Source organism: Lepidothrix coronata, unplaced genomic scaffold, assembly GCF_001604755.1.
Source record: "Lepidothrix coronata isolate B3197 unplaced genomic scaffold, Lepidothrix_coronata-1.0 Scaffold271, whole genome shotgun sequence".
NCBI classification, from domain to species: domain Eukaryota; kingdom Metazoa; phylum Chordata; class Aves; order Passeriformes; family Pipridae; genus Lepidothrix; species Lepidothrix coronata.
Genome location: NW_016690451.1, coordinates 428,531 through 446,878, shown reverse-complemented (window position 1 = coordinate 446,878; position 18,348 = coordinate 428,531). Strand labels below are relative to the sequence as shown.

Below are 18,348 nucleotides of genomic sequence, written 5' to 3'. Positions count from 1 at the left end.
GCCCGCCATTCCCGCCCTCCCGGGGCCGGGCGGTGCGGAAGCGCAGGCGGCCGGGGCTGCGTCCCTGCCGGACCCCGGGAGGCGGAGCGAGAGCCCGGGCACGGCGGCATCCTCTGGCGAGGCCATCGCCGGGCTGCTCCATGGAGAAGCGGGGCCCGGTGCTGCACATCGTGGTGGTGGGCTTCCACCACAAGAAGGGCTGCCAGGTGAGTGAGGGGGCGCCTGGACTCCCGCCTCTCCCCTGCGCTCCTTCCTCCCGGCCCTCCCCTGCGCCGAGCGGCGCCTGCCCGCCTGCTGGAGCCCCTGCGGGAGGGGCGCGTCTGGCGGGGCCGGGGGGGCTTCGCTGTAGCTCAGGGGGCGGTACAGGAGGGGTTGGACGCCGGCAGGGGGTTCCCTCGGCCGGGCTGGGGCTGCCCGGCTGGGCCCGCCCCGGGCGGTTCGTGGTTATGGAGCTGGGTCCGTGCCCGCCCCCGCCCCGCCTCGGCGCTCCCGCCGGGAGCGAGAGCTCACCCCGCCGGCCCCCTGTTCTCCTGTGACCGCGGGGAGCGTGCTTAATGCACTCAGACAGAGAGCTCTGAGACAACAAACAAACAAGCAAATGGTGTTTTAATCTACCGTCTTGTCTTCCTGCCGGCTCAGCCGGGCAGCGCCGCGCTGAGCGCTCACAGATACATCTTGTACCAAACAGCCCCAGGGTACAAGTCCACCCTGGATTTAAGTTTTCATTGCTTGTCTCATCCCCTCTTTCATAAGTGCTTGACTGCTTCATGTGGCCTGTAAGGTAGAAGGATTTTATGTTATGTATTTCACAGGTATTTTGTGCTCTTATTTTATTTTCCTTAACCCTTGAAGCAGGAGATGCAGTTGCCCATCTGGCCTGCACGTGCAATTGCTTTGCTGTGACGAGGGCAGATGGATATAATGTTGGATTTCCAGTGAGTGTTTTTCCACGGAGCATTCTTAGTCTTTACCAAAATTGCCAAAACACTAATGAATGTGATGGTTATTCTTGATCTAACACGAACACATTCTATAAAAGGTAGCTAAGAAATTAATGCTTGGGTAAACAAAACAAGCGTAGCCTGGAAACGTGTAACAATTCCTCATGCCAGCGGAGGCTGTAGTGCAGTAACTCCTAGTATATGTTCTTCAGTCTCTATTTCTGAAAGATGTGCATGATTTTGTAATGCATCCTTTCTCCTCAGGGTGTTTGGGGGCTGTTCACATATGGATGTTCACAGGATCAGTTCCTGTGAAGTAATTAGATCATCTTGTATGCAAGGTCTGTGATATTTATAAGACTTTCTTGTCAAAGACTGTTAGCGGATGAGCGTTAACTGGGTGTCTGTAGGAGGAAGAGAATGTTTTTGCCCTCAACTTCTTGTTGCCCTCTTGGAAAAGGCCTAGGCTGGAGACAAAAGCAGATATGGCTTTTGTTGCTTCTGTTCTCCTTTTGGGGTCTGTATTTCTTTTCTTGTACATTAGACAGTCTTGATGCAAAGAGGAAAAACAAGGAAAAAGAAACCCAAGCTAAAAGAAAACAAACAACCCCCCAAACTATAAATTAGTAGCAGTGAATTTTATTTTCTTGCCAGTAAAATGTTTGTACAAGTACGTTTTGGGATGTTGTCAAAAATTGGGTCAGAATACCTCTGAACCAAAGTTTTCTCTAAGTATCTCAAGAAATTACCTGGAGAAGTTGGAGAGGATGGCAGTTTGGGAAGGGGACAGGGTAGCTGTGTCACAGGAAGAAGAACTGCAGGAATGGAATGACAGTTGGTAGAACCACAAACAGCCAGACTTCCTAGGGGAAATCTAACCAGAAATCTGATGTTGAATATATTCTGCCTCTGACTTAGCAGATTTGTTACTGAACCATGGAAAATGTTTCCTGAAAGAACTGGAGGCAGGGAGCTGCGCAGCTATGGCCTAATGAGTTTGACATCAGTAGTATGCAAGACTCTAGAGAATTTTTGAAGGAAAGAATTAATTAATAACATGACACTAAGTAGACTGAGTCCTATGTGCATTCGCTAAAGATAGATTGTGCCTGACTGACCTGCATCTTTTGTAAGAATAAGCGATTGAATTCTTTTATCTGTGAAAGGAACGGAGTAACTCTCATCTGCCAGAAACTTGATAACGGATGACATTATTTTTTTTAAGGTGGAGATACTGGCGAATTAGTGTAAGTGCTGGGACTTGGGTGAAGTGTAGCATGGAGAAGAGGAAGCAGAATAGATTTGAGTCAGAAGAGGAACTATTAGCTTGAAAGGTGCTTGCAAGGGATGTTTCTCAAGACTGGTATTGTTTACATGATAAAATTGAAGAATAATGAGCAAACTTGAGGAATCTATTATAAAGGAAGATTGAAATGTGCAACAGCTGGATGATAAGGAATGCTAGAATGATAGAAATGGGATGTATGATGAAGTTGTGCAATAGGAATAAATAATAATAGTATAAGCTTAGGAATTGACATGAGAAAACTTCTGGAAGAGAAAAGAGACCACATATCATCAAGGATAAGTCACAAAAGTGATGTGATTTGACGAAAAGAGTGACAATGGATGTAGTCCTATCATGTAATAATATGTTTATTGATGTATACAAATTCTGATCCACGTTTCAGGACAATGGATGTGGATCCTCTGTGTCACTTCCAGGACTGGATGAGATAGTCCTTGAGCTGCCTGTATTTGAGGAGAATATAGAAGAGCTTGACTAGGTAGGCTAACAAAATAGATTTAGAGGCTGTATTCACCTCTGTGAATACAGGAACATTCTTCCCTTTTCCTCTCCTGCCTCTTCACAACTGGAGAGCAGAGGCAGTTGTATGGTAAGCTGAAATGGGGAACTGAGGTGACCCAAAGCAAGCCTTGTTTTGGTGGGTTGCTTCTGAGGTGGTTGGTTCCCAGATTCTGTTAAGTGGACAGCTGCAGAAGACAGGTACACTGGCACAAGAAGACTGGCAAGGGGTTAGAAAAGAGTGTCTTGAAAGTGGCAGTCTGGGACTTCTCTTTTTTGTTGTTGTGTCTAGAATCATAGAATGGTTTGAGTTGTAAGGGACCTTAAAGATCATCTAGTTCCAACCCTCCTGCAGCAGGGACACCTTCCACTAGACCAGGTTGCTCAGAGCCCCATCCAGCCTGACCTTGGACACTCCCAGGAATGGGGCATCCACAACTTCTCTGGGCAACCTGTTCCAGTACCTCACCACCCTCACAGAAAAGAATTTCTTCGTGTATCTAACATCAATTTCTCCTCTTCAGTTTGAACCCATTTACTCCTTGTCCTGTCACTACAATTCTTGATGAAGAGTTCTTCTCCAGCTTCCCTGTAGGCCCCCTTCAGATACTGGAAGGTTGCTGTGAGGTTTCCATGCAACATTCTCTTCTCCAGGCTGAACAGCCCCGACTTTCTCAGCCTGTCTTTGTAGAGGAGGTGCTCCAGTCTCCTTGTCAGCTTTGTGGCCCTCTTCTGGACTTGCTACAACAGTTCCATGTCCAGCTTATGCCGGGGGCACCAGAACTGTATGCAGGCAGTACTTTGGGTGGGGTCTCATGAGAGCAGAGTAGAGAGGCAGAATCACCTCCTTTGCCCTGCCGGCCATGCTCCTTTTGATGCAGCCCAGGATTCAGTCAGCTTTCTGGATTGCAAGTGCACACTGCTGGCTTATGTTGAGGTTTTCATCAACCATCATCCCCAAGTCCTTCTCCGCAGGGCTGCTCACAATAACCTTTGAAGTATTGATAATGGTCTTTGAAGTATTCATTGAAACACTGCATTACATGCAGCTGTATTCCAAGAGACTCTTGGAAAGCAAAAAATGCGGAGGAAAAAACCAACCCTTTCATCTAAATGACAGTGTTGGCACAAGAGCAAGTGGGTACGAACCATCTGCGTGTGTGTTGCAGACTGCCTACGTGAAACCGCGAGGTGCAGAAAAGCGAAGGTCCACAGCAGCACTCCAGCGGGCATCATTCAGAGTGAATGTGGGGAGCTCTAGATGGAGAGACCGTAGAGCCAACTTGCCTGTCCTAACAGGAACTGACCTAGTTTGCCTGAGAAGGCTCCTTTCGGTTTCTATTTCCATCTCTTTTTTCTCTGTAGTCTTACTAGGAAATGCATGTTGAGTTAGGATTTTTGACAGGATTCTTGATGCTAGATCTTTCATTAGCTGACTTTCCCTCTGAGGCTTCATTACCTGAAACGTGCAGCTCTTCCTGTTGATTAATTTAAAGGATAAGAAACATTTAACCTACAGAGCAAAGACCTTGATGTACAGTTTGGAAATGTATCTTTTTCTTCCATAGACTTGAAAAACAATCCATACACATTTTTTTCTGAAAGAGAAGGAAAGTCAGGGGAAATCTGTCTGTTTCTGTGAGCCTTTAGATTGAGAACACCAGAGTCATGATTGTTCCCCATGCTCCTTCCAAGGGCCTTCTGTTCTACTGGGGGTCTTTTTGCTGAAATGCAAGAGACAGTGAAGTTTTACCATGTGTACATTATTTAGTCTGGGGATGCAGTTTCCTGGGAAATCGTTAAAAGCTTGGGGTTGCCATTCACTGTCATGAAGGCTTTGTGCTGTCTGAAAGCAGCACTGAAACCCCTGAACACATTGGGAGGAGTTTTCTCTAGCAAGTAGGGAGTAAGCTTTTGGAGAGGCTGCAGGCTTTTGTTTGTTTACATGCTTGGGTTGCCATCCTGCTTCTTTGGGCCTCCTTGAACTGTGAATCCAACAAGATATTAAAAAAAAAGTGCTGGTTACTGTCTCTCTTGGCCAAGGATTAGAGGGAGTTATGGCAGAGCGCTCAGAAAATGGGAGGAGAAACTTGGCTGCAAACTACTAGGTCCACCTAGTATTTGACATGCTTTCAACAGGTCCATTAAGGAAGGGAATGACAATTGGCAGGAAGTGGGCACTGTGACTGGTTTCTTGCCTTTGTACAGACTGGTTGACTTATGGGAACCCTCCTCACTGAGTCATTAAGTAGTAAATGTCCTGCAGTGGGTGGAGGTCATGGGCAGTATTTATTTGATCACGATTTTCATTCACCTGAAATGAAGTGACAAACACTGAAAATTGCTTTTTTGATCCCTCTTTGCTGTGGATAAGAGGAATAGCCTCAGGAAAAAGGAACAGCAAACACAGGCCTTCTTCATATGTAGTTTCTCCAGCTCTTGTCCATTAATGTAAAACACGTGTTTTTGGTGTGGTAGGAGTTTCTACACTCTTCACAGGGCTCTACAGGACTGAAGGCACAAAAGCATCGAGGCATAAAGTGATAATAGGGGAAACCTGCTACAGAAATCGTGTTATGTGTTCTGGAGTATCTGTAGCTTCTCAGCTCATTACTTACTGATCCAGTAACTTATGAACAGGTTACTGGTCCAGCTGCCTGGCTCTTGTTATGTTCTGTTGATCTCCTGCTTCGGTATAGGGTGATAAGCCTTGGATTTCAGGGCTGTTTGTGCCTTTCTTCTGGAGTGGCTGATAACAAATTCCTCAGTGTTTTTGAGGAACTGTAGTAGTGGGTGACTAGTGATTTCAGAGCAAATAAAGGGAAAGTGTTGTGAGTTTTTTTTTTCAGAATCGTGAAATGCTTTCTCTCATTACAAGTGAGTGATAAAGCACTAAATTTTCCTTACAGCATTTTAATTTTTGAAAGCGTCAAGTGGTGTGGAAAGTCCTTATCTACCTTAGAATAGAGTTCTTTAGCAAAATGTAAGCTGAACAGAGCTCGACTAGCAGATGCAATTTGTGTTGAAAAATATGGGGAAAGACTTTTGCTTATGGTGAAGGTAGAAGACTGAAAGTCCTGAGGTGCAGTTCTCCAGCAGTGATCATGTGTACCATGATCCTCGTTTGAGCTCTGTCTCCAAGCTTTATTTACATGGGGAGGCAGAGATGATAGTCTCTGAGGGTGTAGGAAGGCTTAAAATATCACGAGTACTCCAGAAATAATTAATTTTGAAGGCAAAGTTAAAAAGAGAACTGATGTATTTGTAAAGGAGAGGAAGGAAAAAATTCAACAAAGCTGGAAAAACTTGTGGGTAAACGAGCTCGGCACAAGTCCCTGTGATCCCCAGGCTGGTTGCTGAGGAAGTACGTGGTCCCTTTGCTACTGTACTGCCTGACTTGCCACAACAATCCCCACCTTCTACTGATGCTGTGAGGCTTTGAGGCTAATTGTATCTGAGTAAACTCAGGCTCTGTGTCAACACCACTCAGACCACACATAATCTCACTTCATTTGGGGCAAGGAACAGCTTTTCTGCACCCAGTGTCCTGACCAGTTCTGCACATCGATGCTGACCTTGTGCAGCAGGTGACCATTGTCTCATGTAGCCTCCTAAGGGCTTGAAATTATTCCATATTGCTTTTGACTTTCTTTAACATACACATTTCTTACTGTGTTGTGAAAAAAAATTACATCTTGTGTAGTAGGGAAAGTGAAGAATTACTGTGTGTGTCCTGGGCCGCTCACAGTGCCAGTCACTTTTGTTTGCTTGGGATCCTTGATCTGTAAATTAATGGCAGCGTACCTTGACCTACTTCTGTGTACTCCTGTGGAGAATGACATTTAAAACTCCCACAGGTATGGGAGTGGATTATTGTAAATACTGAAAGGCATATCCCCCTGGAATCCTGAAGTTTGTCCTAAGGATCTTCAAGGTACTTGAACTTTTTAATGTGTGATGTTTGCTTTCTCCAAAACACTGTCTGAATTGCTTGTCTGTGTGGGACTGGTTTTGTGTGGACTGTGCTTGAAGATCAGTCCCCCCTTCTTGCCTGAACAAAGGTTTTCTTTCTGGCATGCAAAGAAAATCTAAAAGCAGGAGTCACACAGCTGATACCCAATTTAAGAGGAGAGCCTGAATATGATCTGAGAGGTAAGAATGCCCTTTAAGACTTCTTCCTTTACTGAGTTTTGTATGTGCTCCTTGTCTTCTGAGAGCTTCCAGTACTTGAGCTCTGGAAGGTAGTGCTTATTACAATATGCAGAAATCAGCACGTAACATGGCTTGAGCAATCCGTGTATGACCCTTTTTACTTATGTCTAGGGAGCCTGTGTCTTCAAGCAGAAATGTTGGCAAGTTAGGCTTGACTTTGCAGAATTAGGAGATGTCTAAGGAGCGAGGTCATTTTATCAATGCTTTCGAGAGCTGCCTACATTTCCAGATCTCCTCTGCCCTTGATTGTAGTGCTTCTTTTTGAGAGGGAAATACTGAAGTCGTTCTCTTCATTAGATGCTGCAGGCAGAAAAATTCAGGGGAACACTTCTAGCTTGTCTCAGTCCCTGTTTTGCTTGCTGTCTTTCTTCTAAGGCTCTGATTTACTGGAGAATTGCTTTCTTCTCTTTTTTTGATATTTGTTACCCCAGTAGTTGTTGTCATTCTGTTAGGTGTGCTTAAACGTAGAAGTGAAGTGTATGCTTTTTTGTCTTTAAAGTTCTTGTGTCTTTGTTTTGGAGGAGCACAGTAGGTAGGTTTTATGCAGTAGATAATCTTGTCTAGTGATTAAACAAAATCCTGTTAAAGGAACAACAGAAACAAAAATAACTTGAAAAGGAACTAGGCTGGAATCAAGCAAAAGTGCTTTGTTCCTGTTTCTGTTGATGATAACCTGTAAAGATTAGCACAATTCCTTTGGTTTTGTTCCCTTCTTGTAACAACATTAAAGCACTTTAAAAGATTGCTATGAGCATGAAATCTCCAGATGAAATTAATCATAGCATATACGAAGATTAGTCTTTTGTCTAAAATACATGGATTTGATTACGTTCAACAGGTGGTAACTTTGAAAGAAACTTCTAGGTTTTATTAGAGATACTAACTGGCACGGGATGCTGATCATTTTAAATACGCAACACATTGGTGAGTACATGTACTTCTGTCAACAGTGCCACTGATTCTGATCTCTTGTGTAGAGTTAATGATGAGTTCCACTTTTTGCATGTCTGTGTAATCCACTAACTTGGTATTTAGTGTTCATTGTTCAAGAACTCCCAGGTATGGTTGATTTTTCTTTATTTCTTTGTTTCATTTTTTTGATTAGTTTTTCAAGCTTGAAAGAGCCCTATGCTTTAATAATCTTGCAATTGCTTCTGTGAAGCCCCAACCAGGAAGTAAAGTAGTTCTTTCAAGGGTTCCATGCTGGGTGTTTTCTCCATAGTTGCCGTGATGTGTGAGTTCAGTGAAGGTTCCTAAATAGCCATTTGCAGTTGTGTAATGCTTCCCATAGTCATCATAGTTAACTGTTGTCTTATGATCTGTCTGTTCTTTGTATATGTCATAACATCTGAGTAGTTATTTAAACATTCTGCAGCAGCAATCTTGACCTTTCTCTTTAGTAAATAAATGAATGCTAAATCGGTAAAATAGGTATTTCTGAACTTCTGCTGCACCTTTCATCTGCCTATTTCAGAATGTTTTCAAATTGTAACTTGAGCTCTCAGCACCTGTATAAAGGTGGCAATGTAATTTACATACATACAGAATAGAGGGAGGTTCAAAGCTGCGCAGTCACCCAACAGAGGTCACTCCAACCAGAGCATACTGGAACTTGCAAGGCTCAACTTTGTGTTCCCTGTCCTAATATTGCCTTATTTGACAATATGTGCCTAATTTTGGCAATCCATCTCGTAGCTTGTATGTGGTGCTGAATTAATACACCTAAGCAGAATGCTGTTTCTAAAAGCTCTCTCAGAAAGTTGTGGATGCAAGATTTAAAAGCAAGTTCCTTGCCTGCTCCAAAATGCTGGGGGGCAGGATGTGGGGCTGCCTGCTTCCTGAGGGTTACCAAGGGCAGGGTATGTTCTGTACTTCATTTTGTTACTGTGTTTACGTAGCTTCTCAGCCTCATACTTGATAGTGAGCCAGAGTTGCTTATTCTCAGGAATAAATCTGTTGTTAAAACTTGTAAGGAAGGAGCAAATTCACTAAGAGCCATTCTGTGCCCGACAGACATCCGGTGGTGAAGAGCCTTAAGGCTTGTTGGCTCGTAAGACAAGGTGATGGCTCGCTTGGACTGCACCAGTTCAGCAGTAGATGCTGTATGAATTACACACAATGGCTGTTTCCAAACTGATGAGTATAAGTGCTTCAAAGCATGCCTGCTGTCCTGGTCCTCCATTTTCCCAGGGAATGCTGGATTCACTGTACCATTTGTCAGCTTGTTGCCGGCTCCATTCTAGTGGGAACCTGGGCATGCAGCAGAGCTGAGGAAAGGATGCACATCTGACTCTTGTGGGTGATGAGGTGTGGGTGCTGTCCCTTGGGAGAGGAAGTGCCACCAGTCCCTGTAGCTGGGTGTGTTCATTAAGAGCCAGTGGGTGCAGCAGGTTGTGCAGGTGAAAAACTGTCTGCTGCTGACCCCAGTCTATACTGGCTGCTGTGCTGGGCAGACATCTGTCAGGGGTAGAGCTAAGGGTGCCCTCACTTGTTTCATCAAGGAATTTGCTCTCTCTGTGACAACTTGTGCCTTCTCAAGGGTTCATCCTGTATGAATTCTAACTTGCTTTCTGTAACAGCACAAAGTCCTCTCTTGATGGCACAGAGCAACTCCCCTTGGCTGGAATGGTTGTGGTAATATTATGTTCATTTTCTGGGAGGAGTGTGGGGTGGTTTTTGTGTTGTTATTTACATTCTTACTGAAGAGATTGATAGGAGTCAAAGTTCCAAAGCACACAATTTATGTAGGACTTGAACTGTATGACTGTAAAAGTAAAGTGTTAAGTAATTGGAAAGAGTGTGTAGAATGCACACTAGCGTGACTTCAAAAACAAAGGTTTTGGTGTTTCAGGTTGTTTTATCTTTTAGGGGTCTAAGTAAGAGTCAGAGCTTTACTGATCCAGTCAGAGTTTTTGAAGAAAACTTGAATGGTTATATTGTACATCTGTAGCCATACTAATGGTGTCTTAGAACTTGTGTAAGTGGCCACTCTATAGCTTTAGCAATATTGGGAACGTGAGGAAGTTCCAGCTTCAGTAACTGAAAGGATAGAAAAGACTGTGCTCTGCCTCTTTGTAATACAAGGATTTCCTTCACTGTTACTGTGTGTATATGTAGTGGATTTTTAAATATATTTATATAAATTTGTATCATATGTATTCTTCATATATATTTTTATATTAATATACATGCATGTTATACATAGTTGATACAAATAATAATATTTATATAAATGTATAACATATTAAAAATCTGCTGTTAGAGGTCATATTACTGCGTAGGCATTGTTAGGTGGATGGGCTCTTAAGCTTGTAGGTCCTGATCCATTGATTCTGCCATGCAACAATGGGGAAGGTTTGTCATTTAAGTCTGACTAAATTATTATTCAAATAATAAATTGTTCTCAATGCTGAAAGACAATGCTCTTAGATTTTCATTTGGCTGTGTACTGCAGTTGTTATGGTAATTCAGATAAAATCATTGGTGTGCTGGTCTTCTCTAGGTCTTGCTGTGCTAGGACTAATAAATCAAGAAAACTGATTTTAGAAATCTCTATTTCAACTGAAAAACAAATACTGACTTGTATGAAAAGAGGTCTCAAGTTTAAGGTGTAATTTTAATCTATTGAATTTTTTGATTACTGCTGCTTAGTGTTAAACTCAGTACTCAACATATGGAAGGGTTGGTGTCCTTGAAATTAAATGTGTTGTAATGATTTAAAAAGGGAAAAGATTTTCTAAATAGGAATGTAGCGAGTGAGTTTATGTTGTGACTGTTCTGTGTAAGAGTCACTCCACTTGTAAGTGGAGTATTTTGAACACGTAGTAGATGAAGTGGGGAGGATGAGGAGGTTATACTGACTTACCAGCACATTTTAAATTATCACTGTTTAGTGTTCACTGAGGATTTTATTCTTACTGTGATTGCTAACACTTTAACTCTTTTCACTGAGAACGATCTTACCCGATTATAAAGTTCACCAAAAATTAATGCCAACTACACGTCCGGTATTTAAGAGTGAGAGTTTAGGTGGACATACATGTATATTTTGGAAATTTCTCTTTTGTCAGCGTTCTTCTTTAACCTCTCTTTTGATTTTGTACTTGGAATTTAGTAGAAGACAATGTCAATGCATTTTTCCTTAAAAAAAAAAAAAAGCTATCATGTTTGTCCCTAAATGTAGGAAGTGAAATACATTTTTCCTTGCCTGCACTCATCTTTTCTTGCTATGTGTTAATGAATGTGTAGTAATTTAACAGGTTGCCTGGTACTTTTTTTAATTTTTTTTTCCACAAACAAGATAGGACTGAGTGTCTGTAGGTGCTTTATATCCAAACTAGATAGATTCAATGCAAACTGCATATAAAAGGTTAGTTAATGCAGAAGAATTACTGAAAAATAAAAAATGTCAGCTTCAGAAATTCAGTTGTACTTCAGTTTAGGGAGTTTTTTTAAAATAATATTTGAAGCTGGTAATTCACAACAGTTTAAGTATTTTGTGTAGTTTGTTTCTCCCCTAGATCCCAAGACAATATTCTGTATTGATTTTAGCTCTGAAATCCATCAGAAGCTGTCTGCTTGCAAAACATGACAGTCTGAGCAGGCAAAAAGCATTGCCATCAAAACCCCTTGACAGGTGTGAGCAATATTTCCAGCTGGAATGAATATCCATGACACTTGGAAGAGTAAGAAATGCGTGGAGATACTAGTTCATGTTTTATGTATTGATTTTGAAATTGCTGGGGAGTTTAGCTTTAAATTTGAATTTCATTTGTTGAGGAGTCTTGTTTAATTCAATTGAGGAGGCAAAAAACTGTAAAATTCGGCAGTCAGCTCTGAAAACTTGCATGTATTTCTTTGTTCCTCTTGACTACTGAGCTTTATTGAAAGATTTTGTTTCTCTTATTTGCAGGCATATGCAAATGTAATGCACACATATATTAATGACAAACAGGGAAATTGAAGTGCATTTTTATGCATGCACGTGCATGTACACGTGGAGTTACATAGAAAGCCATTATATTTGAATAGAAAAAATGACCTCCTCTTTCTTCATTCTGTGAAGAGGGGTGGAAAAAAGGTGTGAGACAGGTTTCTTCGGTAGTCCTATCCCCCTGTCATGGTTTGTCTTGGGTTTAAGGTGGAAGGGGAGAAGAAAATAACTTTTTAAGTTACCTTCCCTAGGAACACCACACTGTACAGCTTGCACACACAGGCTGAGAGAAGGTTCTTACTTAGACTCCAGTAGTTCAAAACCTCAGAAATGATAGAACTGAGATTCTCTGTCCCTCCATTAATATCACCTGTGTACATGTGGGCTGCTCAGTTTCAAGATTTTCAAGAACTGTGATGTTTCAGCCGTTTTTGGTTTTGGGGTTTTTTTTAAGGCTACTCAATATTCTTATAATACCTTGGTTTTGAAATAGTGGTTTCTTTCTGTGCAAAGGATTCCTAACTGCAATTGATGCAAATCTGCAAACTGAGCTGTAGAAATCAAGCATCACATCTAGAGGATGGGGGGAACAGTTAGAGTGAGTTTCATGTACATTAGTTCACTCTGCAAGTTAGACCTAGAAGCCCGAGCTACCTCTCTTCAGAGATAATGGAAAGAAACATATCAGATGAATCATCCTTTGCAGGTGTCTATTTTCTCTGGCTATGCAGAATGCTTAGGAAAACTGCCTCAGCTGACATGAATCCCACCTGCAGTGGCTACTCACTGAATATCAAAAAGTCAAGCTTTCTCATCAATGAGAACTCCTAAGTTGGAGGAGAGGTGGAAGAAAGTCTTCCAGAGCATTGCATGCTCTCCTTGCTGTTGGATTGTCCTTTTTCCTGCTTGTTTGTTACTTCCCTCTTTTCAGCAGTACTTCTATAAGCAGCAATCTGTTAAACTACACAAATGTGATTCCTCTGTAGAAACCAGTGTACTTCATACATGGATCCTCTTGGGGAGGAGGAGGAATAGTATGTCATAATGTAAATCAGGACTATCATAAAGTATATCTGTAAAATACATTATTTAGGGTCACTTAAGCAATCTTAAATATGATTGAGCTTTGTAATCTTCTTCCTTATACACACACATGCATACAGAAATGTGTTAAAACACATTTTTGCAAGAAGCAGACTAATTGAAAACAAGATTATCATCGGTATCACTAATGCCTGTTCAGTTTGTTGAATTTGGAACAGACAGAGCCTGCAGAAATCCCTGTTCCTGGGATTATCTGATAGCAGCTGAGGTGTTGATAGCATGTTGTGAGCTAGAACAAAGTAGTTCTTCAGCAAATTTCATGCTGTCAAAAGAACACAGGAGCCACATGTCTCGGCTTTATTCTGGACTTTAAAAAGGAATATTCCTTAGTGAATACATGTTTTTCATATAGCTTAACTTGTCCTACTCTTCTTTCCTTTAAATTTTTCTTCGAATTCATTATTTTGTCTGGAATGCAAAATACAGTTGTAGTTCTGTAAGTGCTTGAAAACAATGATGTCTTAGATCCTTACTTATAGTATTTCCCTGTCAGGAATGATGCTTTGAAGGTATTTGCTAGAATCTAAGGGACTCAGGGTTTCCTCTGTATTAAAAGGGAAGAAGTTCCTGCAGAGGACGAATCTGAATCCCTCTCTGTTGGCCATGCAGTGAAATAAAATATCTGATAGAGAACATGAGTGTAGATGCTCCTTGACTATGTTTTAAAACTTAGGAACTGTGCTTTATTTACTGCTAAAGTTGTTCCTCCTGTGAGAGTCCAGTAATAAATATGTAAACAGTGTTTTCAGCCAGGCGGTTTGAGTCTGAACAGCAGCAAATGGTATGGTATTGTAGACATTTTCATGAAGCTTCGAGCATTTTAATTTTCTTATAATTTGTGATTTGAAAAGAGTAGGGAATTCTCAGGATGTATGTGTGTACTAAATGGCAGACAGTTTCTCTGCTCCTTGTATGGATGCTACTTCCAGTTTGTGTCTCATTTGAAAGTCAGATGCTCTTCTGTTTTGCTTAATGGCATATTTTGTTTAAAAGACTATGGATTCTTGATAGGTAACTACAAGTCCAGGTCTGGATTTTTTCTTCCTTCCCTTACCAAAATTAATCCTTTTTCTATTGCATGCCTTTTTTTCTACTCCTTTGTCTAATTGGTCTTTGTGGATTACTTACCTTTAGCTCAGGACTTTGTTCTTTCACCAGACCTTTTATTTTTTTTTTGTGGATATTTTCAAGAACTCTTTTATAATATGAGTGTATTGGGTTGGCATGGCCAGGTTTTGGTAGCAGGGGAGCTACAGGAGTGGATTCTGTGAGTGGCTGCCCAAAGCTTCCCCATGTCTGACAGAACCAAGACAGACCTGCCACTGGCCAGGGCCCAGGCCATCATGGGTGGTGGTAGCACCTCTGGGATAATGTATTTAAGAAGGAAAGTAAGTTATTGCACAGAAGCAAATTGCAGCCAGAGAATAGAGGAGCGAGAGTATGTGAGAGAAACATCCCTGCATACACCAAGGTCAGTGGAGAAGGAGGGGGAGGAGGTGCTCCAGGTGCAGAGCAGTGATTCCCTTGCAGCCCGTGGTGAAGACTACAGTGAGGCAGCTGTGCCCCTGCAGTCCGTGGAGGTCCACGGGGGAGCAGAAATCACCTGCAGCCTGTAGACAACTGGACACCAGAGCAGGTGAAAGTCCAGGGGAGGCTGTGACCCCATGGGAAGCCTATCCTGGAATAGGCTTCTGGCAGGACTCCATGATGGAGTCTGTTCCTGAAGGACTGCACCCTGAGGAAGGGACCCACACTGTAGCAGTTCATGAAGAAGAACTTCAGCCTGCGGGAAGGACTCACATTGGAGAAGTTCATGGAACAGTCTACCGTGGGAGGGACCCCATGCATGTTGGAGCAGGGGAAAGAGACTCCTCCCCAAGGAAGAAACAGCAGCAGAGACAATGTGTGATAATCTGACCACAGACCCCCTTCCTGTGCCCCTGCACTGCTGGGGGAAGAAGGTAGAGAATTGGGACTAAAGTTAAGTCCAAGAAGGACTTAACCTACCTCGGGGTGGGGAGAAGGTGTTTTCAAGATTTGGGTTCACCTCTTATTATCCTACTTGGATTTTATTGGTAAAAAACTAATTTCCCCAAGTCAGGTCTGTTTTTCTTATGACAGTAATTGCTGAGTGATTCCTCCTGCCCTTATCTTGACCCATGAGCCTTGCACTGTTATTTTCTCTCCCGTGTCCAGCTGAGGAGGGGAGTGATAGAACAGCTTTGGTGGGAACCTGGTGTCCAGCCAGGGTCAACACACCATAGCAAGGAATAGGAAAACTTGAAATTAATACAGCAAATAGCAAGACTGATTTCTTGTGATGTTTTCTTGTCCGATGTGCTTTTTTCTTAAGTTGTTAACGGTTGCAGACAGAGTGACACCGTGTGTTAAAGTGAAGAATTTCACTTTTCTTATTTCCTATTTCTTCTTTGGTATACTCATCCTTTACAGGTTTTTTCTCCTTTTTTTTTTAATAATTATTATTATTTTAGTATCCATCAAATGTTGAGATTATCTGTATGCTTACTTTGTCATGCTTTTTTATTTTCCATGTATACATACCTGGAAAACTTCTATATATAGATTTACAGCTCACTATTATATAACTAAGTGTCCTTGAAGAGAAGTTACAGTATCAATAAACTATTTCTTTTACTGATAAATCTGTGTTTAGATTTCTTTCAGCAATTTAAGAAATGCCATGGCTGGAAACCCAGAGGGGTATCCATAGGAATAGAAGAATGTACTGTAAAGATGCTGATTGTGAGGATCTGTATTAGACATGTAGTGTAGTGCAAGGAATGGAAAGGTTGTTCCTGTTTCTAGGAAAACCAGGCAAATAGCAAATAAATGAAAGGTGAAATTGGAAAGTGGTATTTCTTTGGGAAAGGAGAAGGAGGTACTTTGGGCCAATATGCAGAATTCATTGCAGTCAGGGACATAAAAATACATGAAAGCAGTGCTTTGCTGATAATGTAGTTTCTGAGACTATTCAACGTCCTGTAGGGTAAAATAGAGACTTGCATATGTTAGTGTTAGCTAGTCACGAGCACTTGAGGGGCTGAGAAGTCAAATCTGATGTCAGGATGTTTGTGCACCAGCAATGACCCCTGTTGACTTTGCGGGTGTGGCAATGTGCTGCTGCCTCTGTGCACACAAGGAAGAAGGTATTCAGCTCCTGGATGATGTTTTCTGCTTGAAGATCTTTTTCATTTCTCTTGAGGAAAAGGAATTAGGCTGGATGGAAGCGCTGTAGAAGCCAAATCTGCTTGGGGCCTGTCAGTTGGACCAAATGAGTCAGTCTGTGGGTGCTTTGAAGGAAGAGACAAGGAATGCTAGCTGGAAGAAAAACTTTGTTTCATACCATTGGTAAAGAAAAGGTGCTAGACTGAATCACAGAGGCTTGCTTGTTTGGTAACTAATGTATTCTCTCTTTTCCTCCCCTGTGTTTTCATTTGTTTGTTTAGGTTGAATTTTCCTATCCTCCCCTAAAGCCTGGAGAAGGACATGACAGTCACAGTTTACCAGAGGAATGGAAGTACTTGCCATTTCTTGCCTTACCCGATGGCGCTCACAACTATCAGGAAGGTAAGAAGCGAGAGAGAAAAGTTGTATGCACTGCTTCTACTGTAACCCAAAGAAAAATCCTGATACCTGGAGAGCTGATCCATGATTCTTTTTACTATTAGACTTCCTGCACTTTTTGTTTAAGTTGCAAAATACATTGCCAGTGATACATCACTTCAAAATTTAACGTAAAAGTAGATCATACAGATGTACCTCCTATATCAAGAAATCAGATGTCAATAAAAACTAAAGGGTTGCATATCAATTGTGTATAGTACTAGCACAAAGCAAGGCTGCCAGCTTTCTCAGAAGTTCTTTGAAGGGTGAATAAACTCTTGAGTAAAACCTACTCCAGTTTTGATGTGAGGGAAAAATAAAATTCTGAAATGCAGCTTTGTGATGTATGTCGTAATTATGATTTTTTTTTCCTCCAGTAATTTTAAGATTCTTAAAATGATGTACAAGTCATTTCATGCCAGGAAAATGACATGAGCTTTAGTGTATTTGTCAGCAGAATGAACATAGAAATATCCCTTTGTCATATAGTTACCAGCAAGTTCACTGCAGTTTTTATTTTGTTTAATATTGCTTTTATTTCTTTGTTTATTTGGCAGTGGTATTGTTCATCACTGTGACATTTGTATTCTTGTTCAGTTGTTTCATCTTTTTTTCTACAGAGCAGTGAACAAGGAAGTCACTTTAAAGAGAAAAATCACAGAAACCCTTTAACACTAATTTTAATAAGATTTTTTTTTTTTAATCTTTGTATACTTATCTTCCTAATTCTTCAGCTTCTGAAGACCTTGTTGGAAGCAAAGAAAGTCTTAGCAAAATAATCCCCTTCCTAGCAGCAATTAAGAGTTTCTCTGACTCCGGGTCACAATTTTTGTAGAATTTCTGCATTGTTAAATACATAATGAGAAGTAGGGTACATTCAAAGCTAGGAAAAGCAAGTGCAGCTGCACTTACCTGTGTCTGTCCTGTTCATTTTGTTACTATGAAGCAAACAAAACATTAATAGTTTGTTTCAAAGCAGATTTCACTCATGTTTTGAAAGGTGAACAGTTGTCCTCTGTTTTACTTAGGATTTAGCAACTTTCTTCGAGTAGTAGCAAGTGCATGTGTGTAGGTGTGTGTGTGTATATCTCAAGCCATGGAAGTCTTTCTCTTGTCATATTTTATAGAGATTTTATTTTTCATTGTGTGCTTGCATGGAGACAGTAATTATTTTCTGTAAGACTGGGTTTCACAAATTCTTTTTGTTAGAGTAGTGGTAGTGCATGGATGTCTGTCTTGGCAGTGGTAACAGCTACTCTGATCTTTCAGCTGTGTGTGTCCTCCTTGGTGTTGGGGTTTTCTTTCCTATCTTGATTACATTTACCTTCTTAATGGCATCACTCTCCACTTGTGCAGCTTGACTCATAGTGCCTTGCCTTTGCTCCTTCATGCTGAATTGGGGAAGTAGCATGCCTGTAGGTTTCAGTAGTGCTTCTCTGCTGTCAATAGCTGCTTCTGAGAAGCCATCAGCTGACTTATAGGAACCAGGTTTGGCTAAACATGAGGCTGTTTTCAGAATATCTGTATTAGCACAGCTGGAGATTCTTCCACAAAATATCTTGCAATTTGAGAACTAATTTGGGTCCAGGCATAGGTTTATATGTGACTTTTTCCTTTTTTCCCCCCCCCCCCAAGTTTCAGAAAATAAGCGTGCCGGTATTTTCAGCAGTAAACCTCTTATAAATAAGTGATGCTGAAAATAAATATACTGAACTCTTGCTAGTGAC

At 41.5% G+C, this 18,348-nt stretch overlaps 1 protein-coding gene across 1 annotated transcript in view; it reads left to right on the top strand.

The window, feature by feature from the left end:
- Positions 1–58: 58 nt before the first annotated feature.
- The window catches only part of AVL9 (AVL9 cell migration associated), a 42,259-nt gene continuing 23,969 nt past the window's right edge, over positions 59–18,348 (top strand). The window contains exons 1-2 of the mRNA XM_017836153.1: positions 59–206; positions 16,465–16,585. Coding sequence (XP_017691642.1) covers positions 141–206; positions 16,465–16,585 — 187 coding nt within the window. The 5' untranslated portion in view covers positions 59–140. The remainder of the gene's footprint in view (positions 207–16,464; positions 16,586–18,348) is intronic.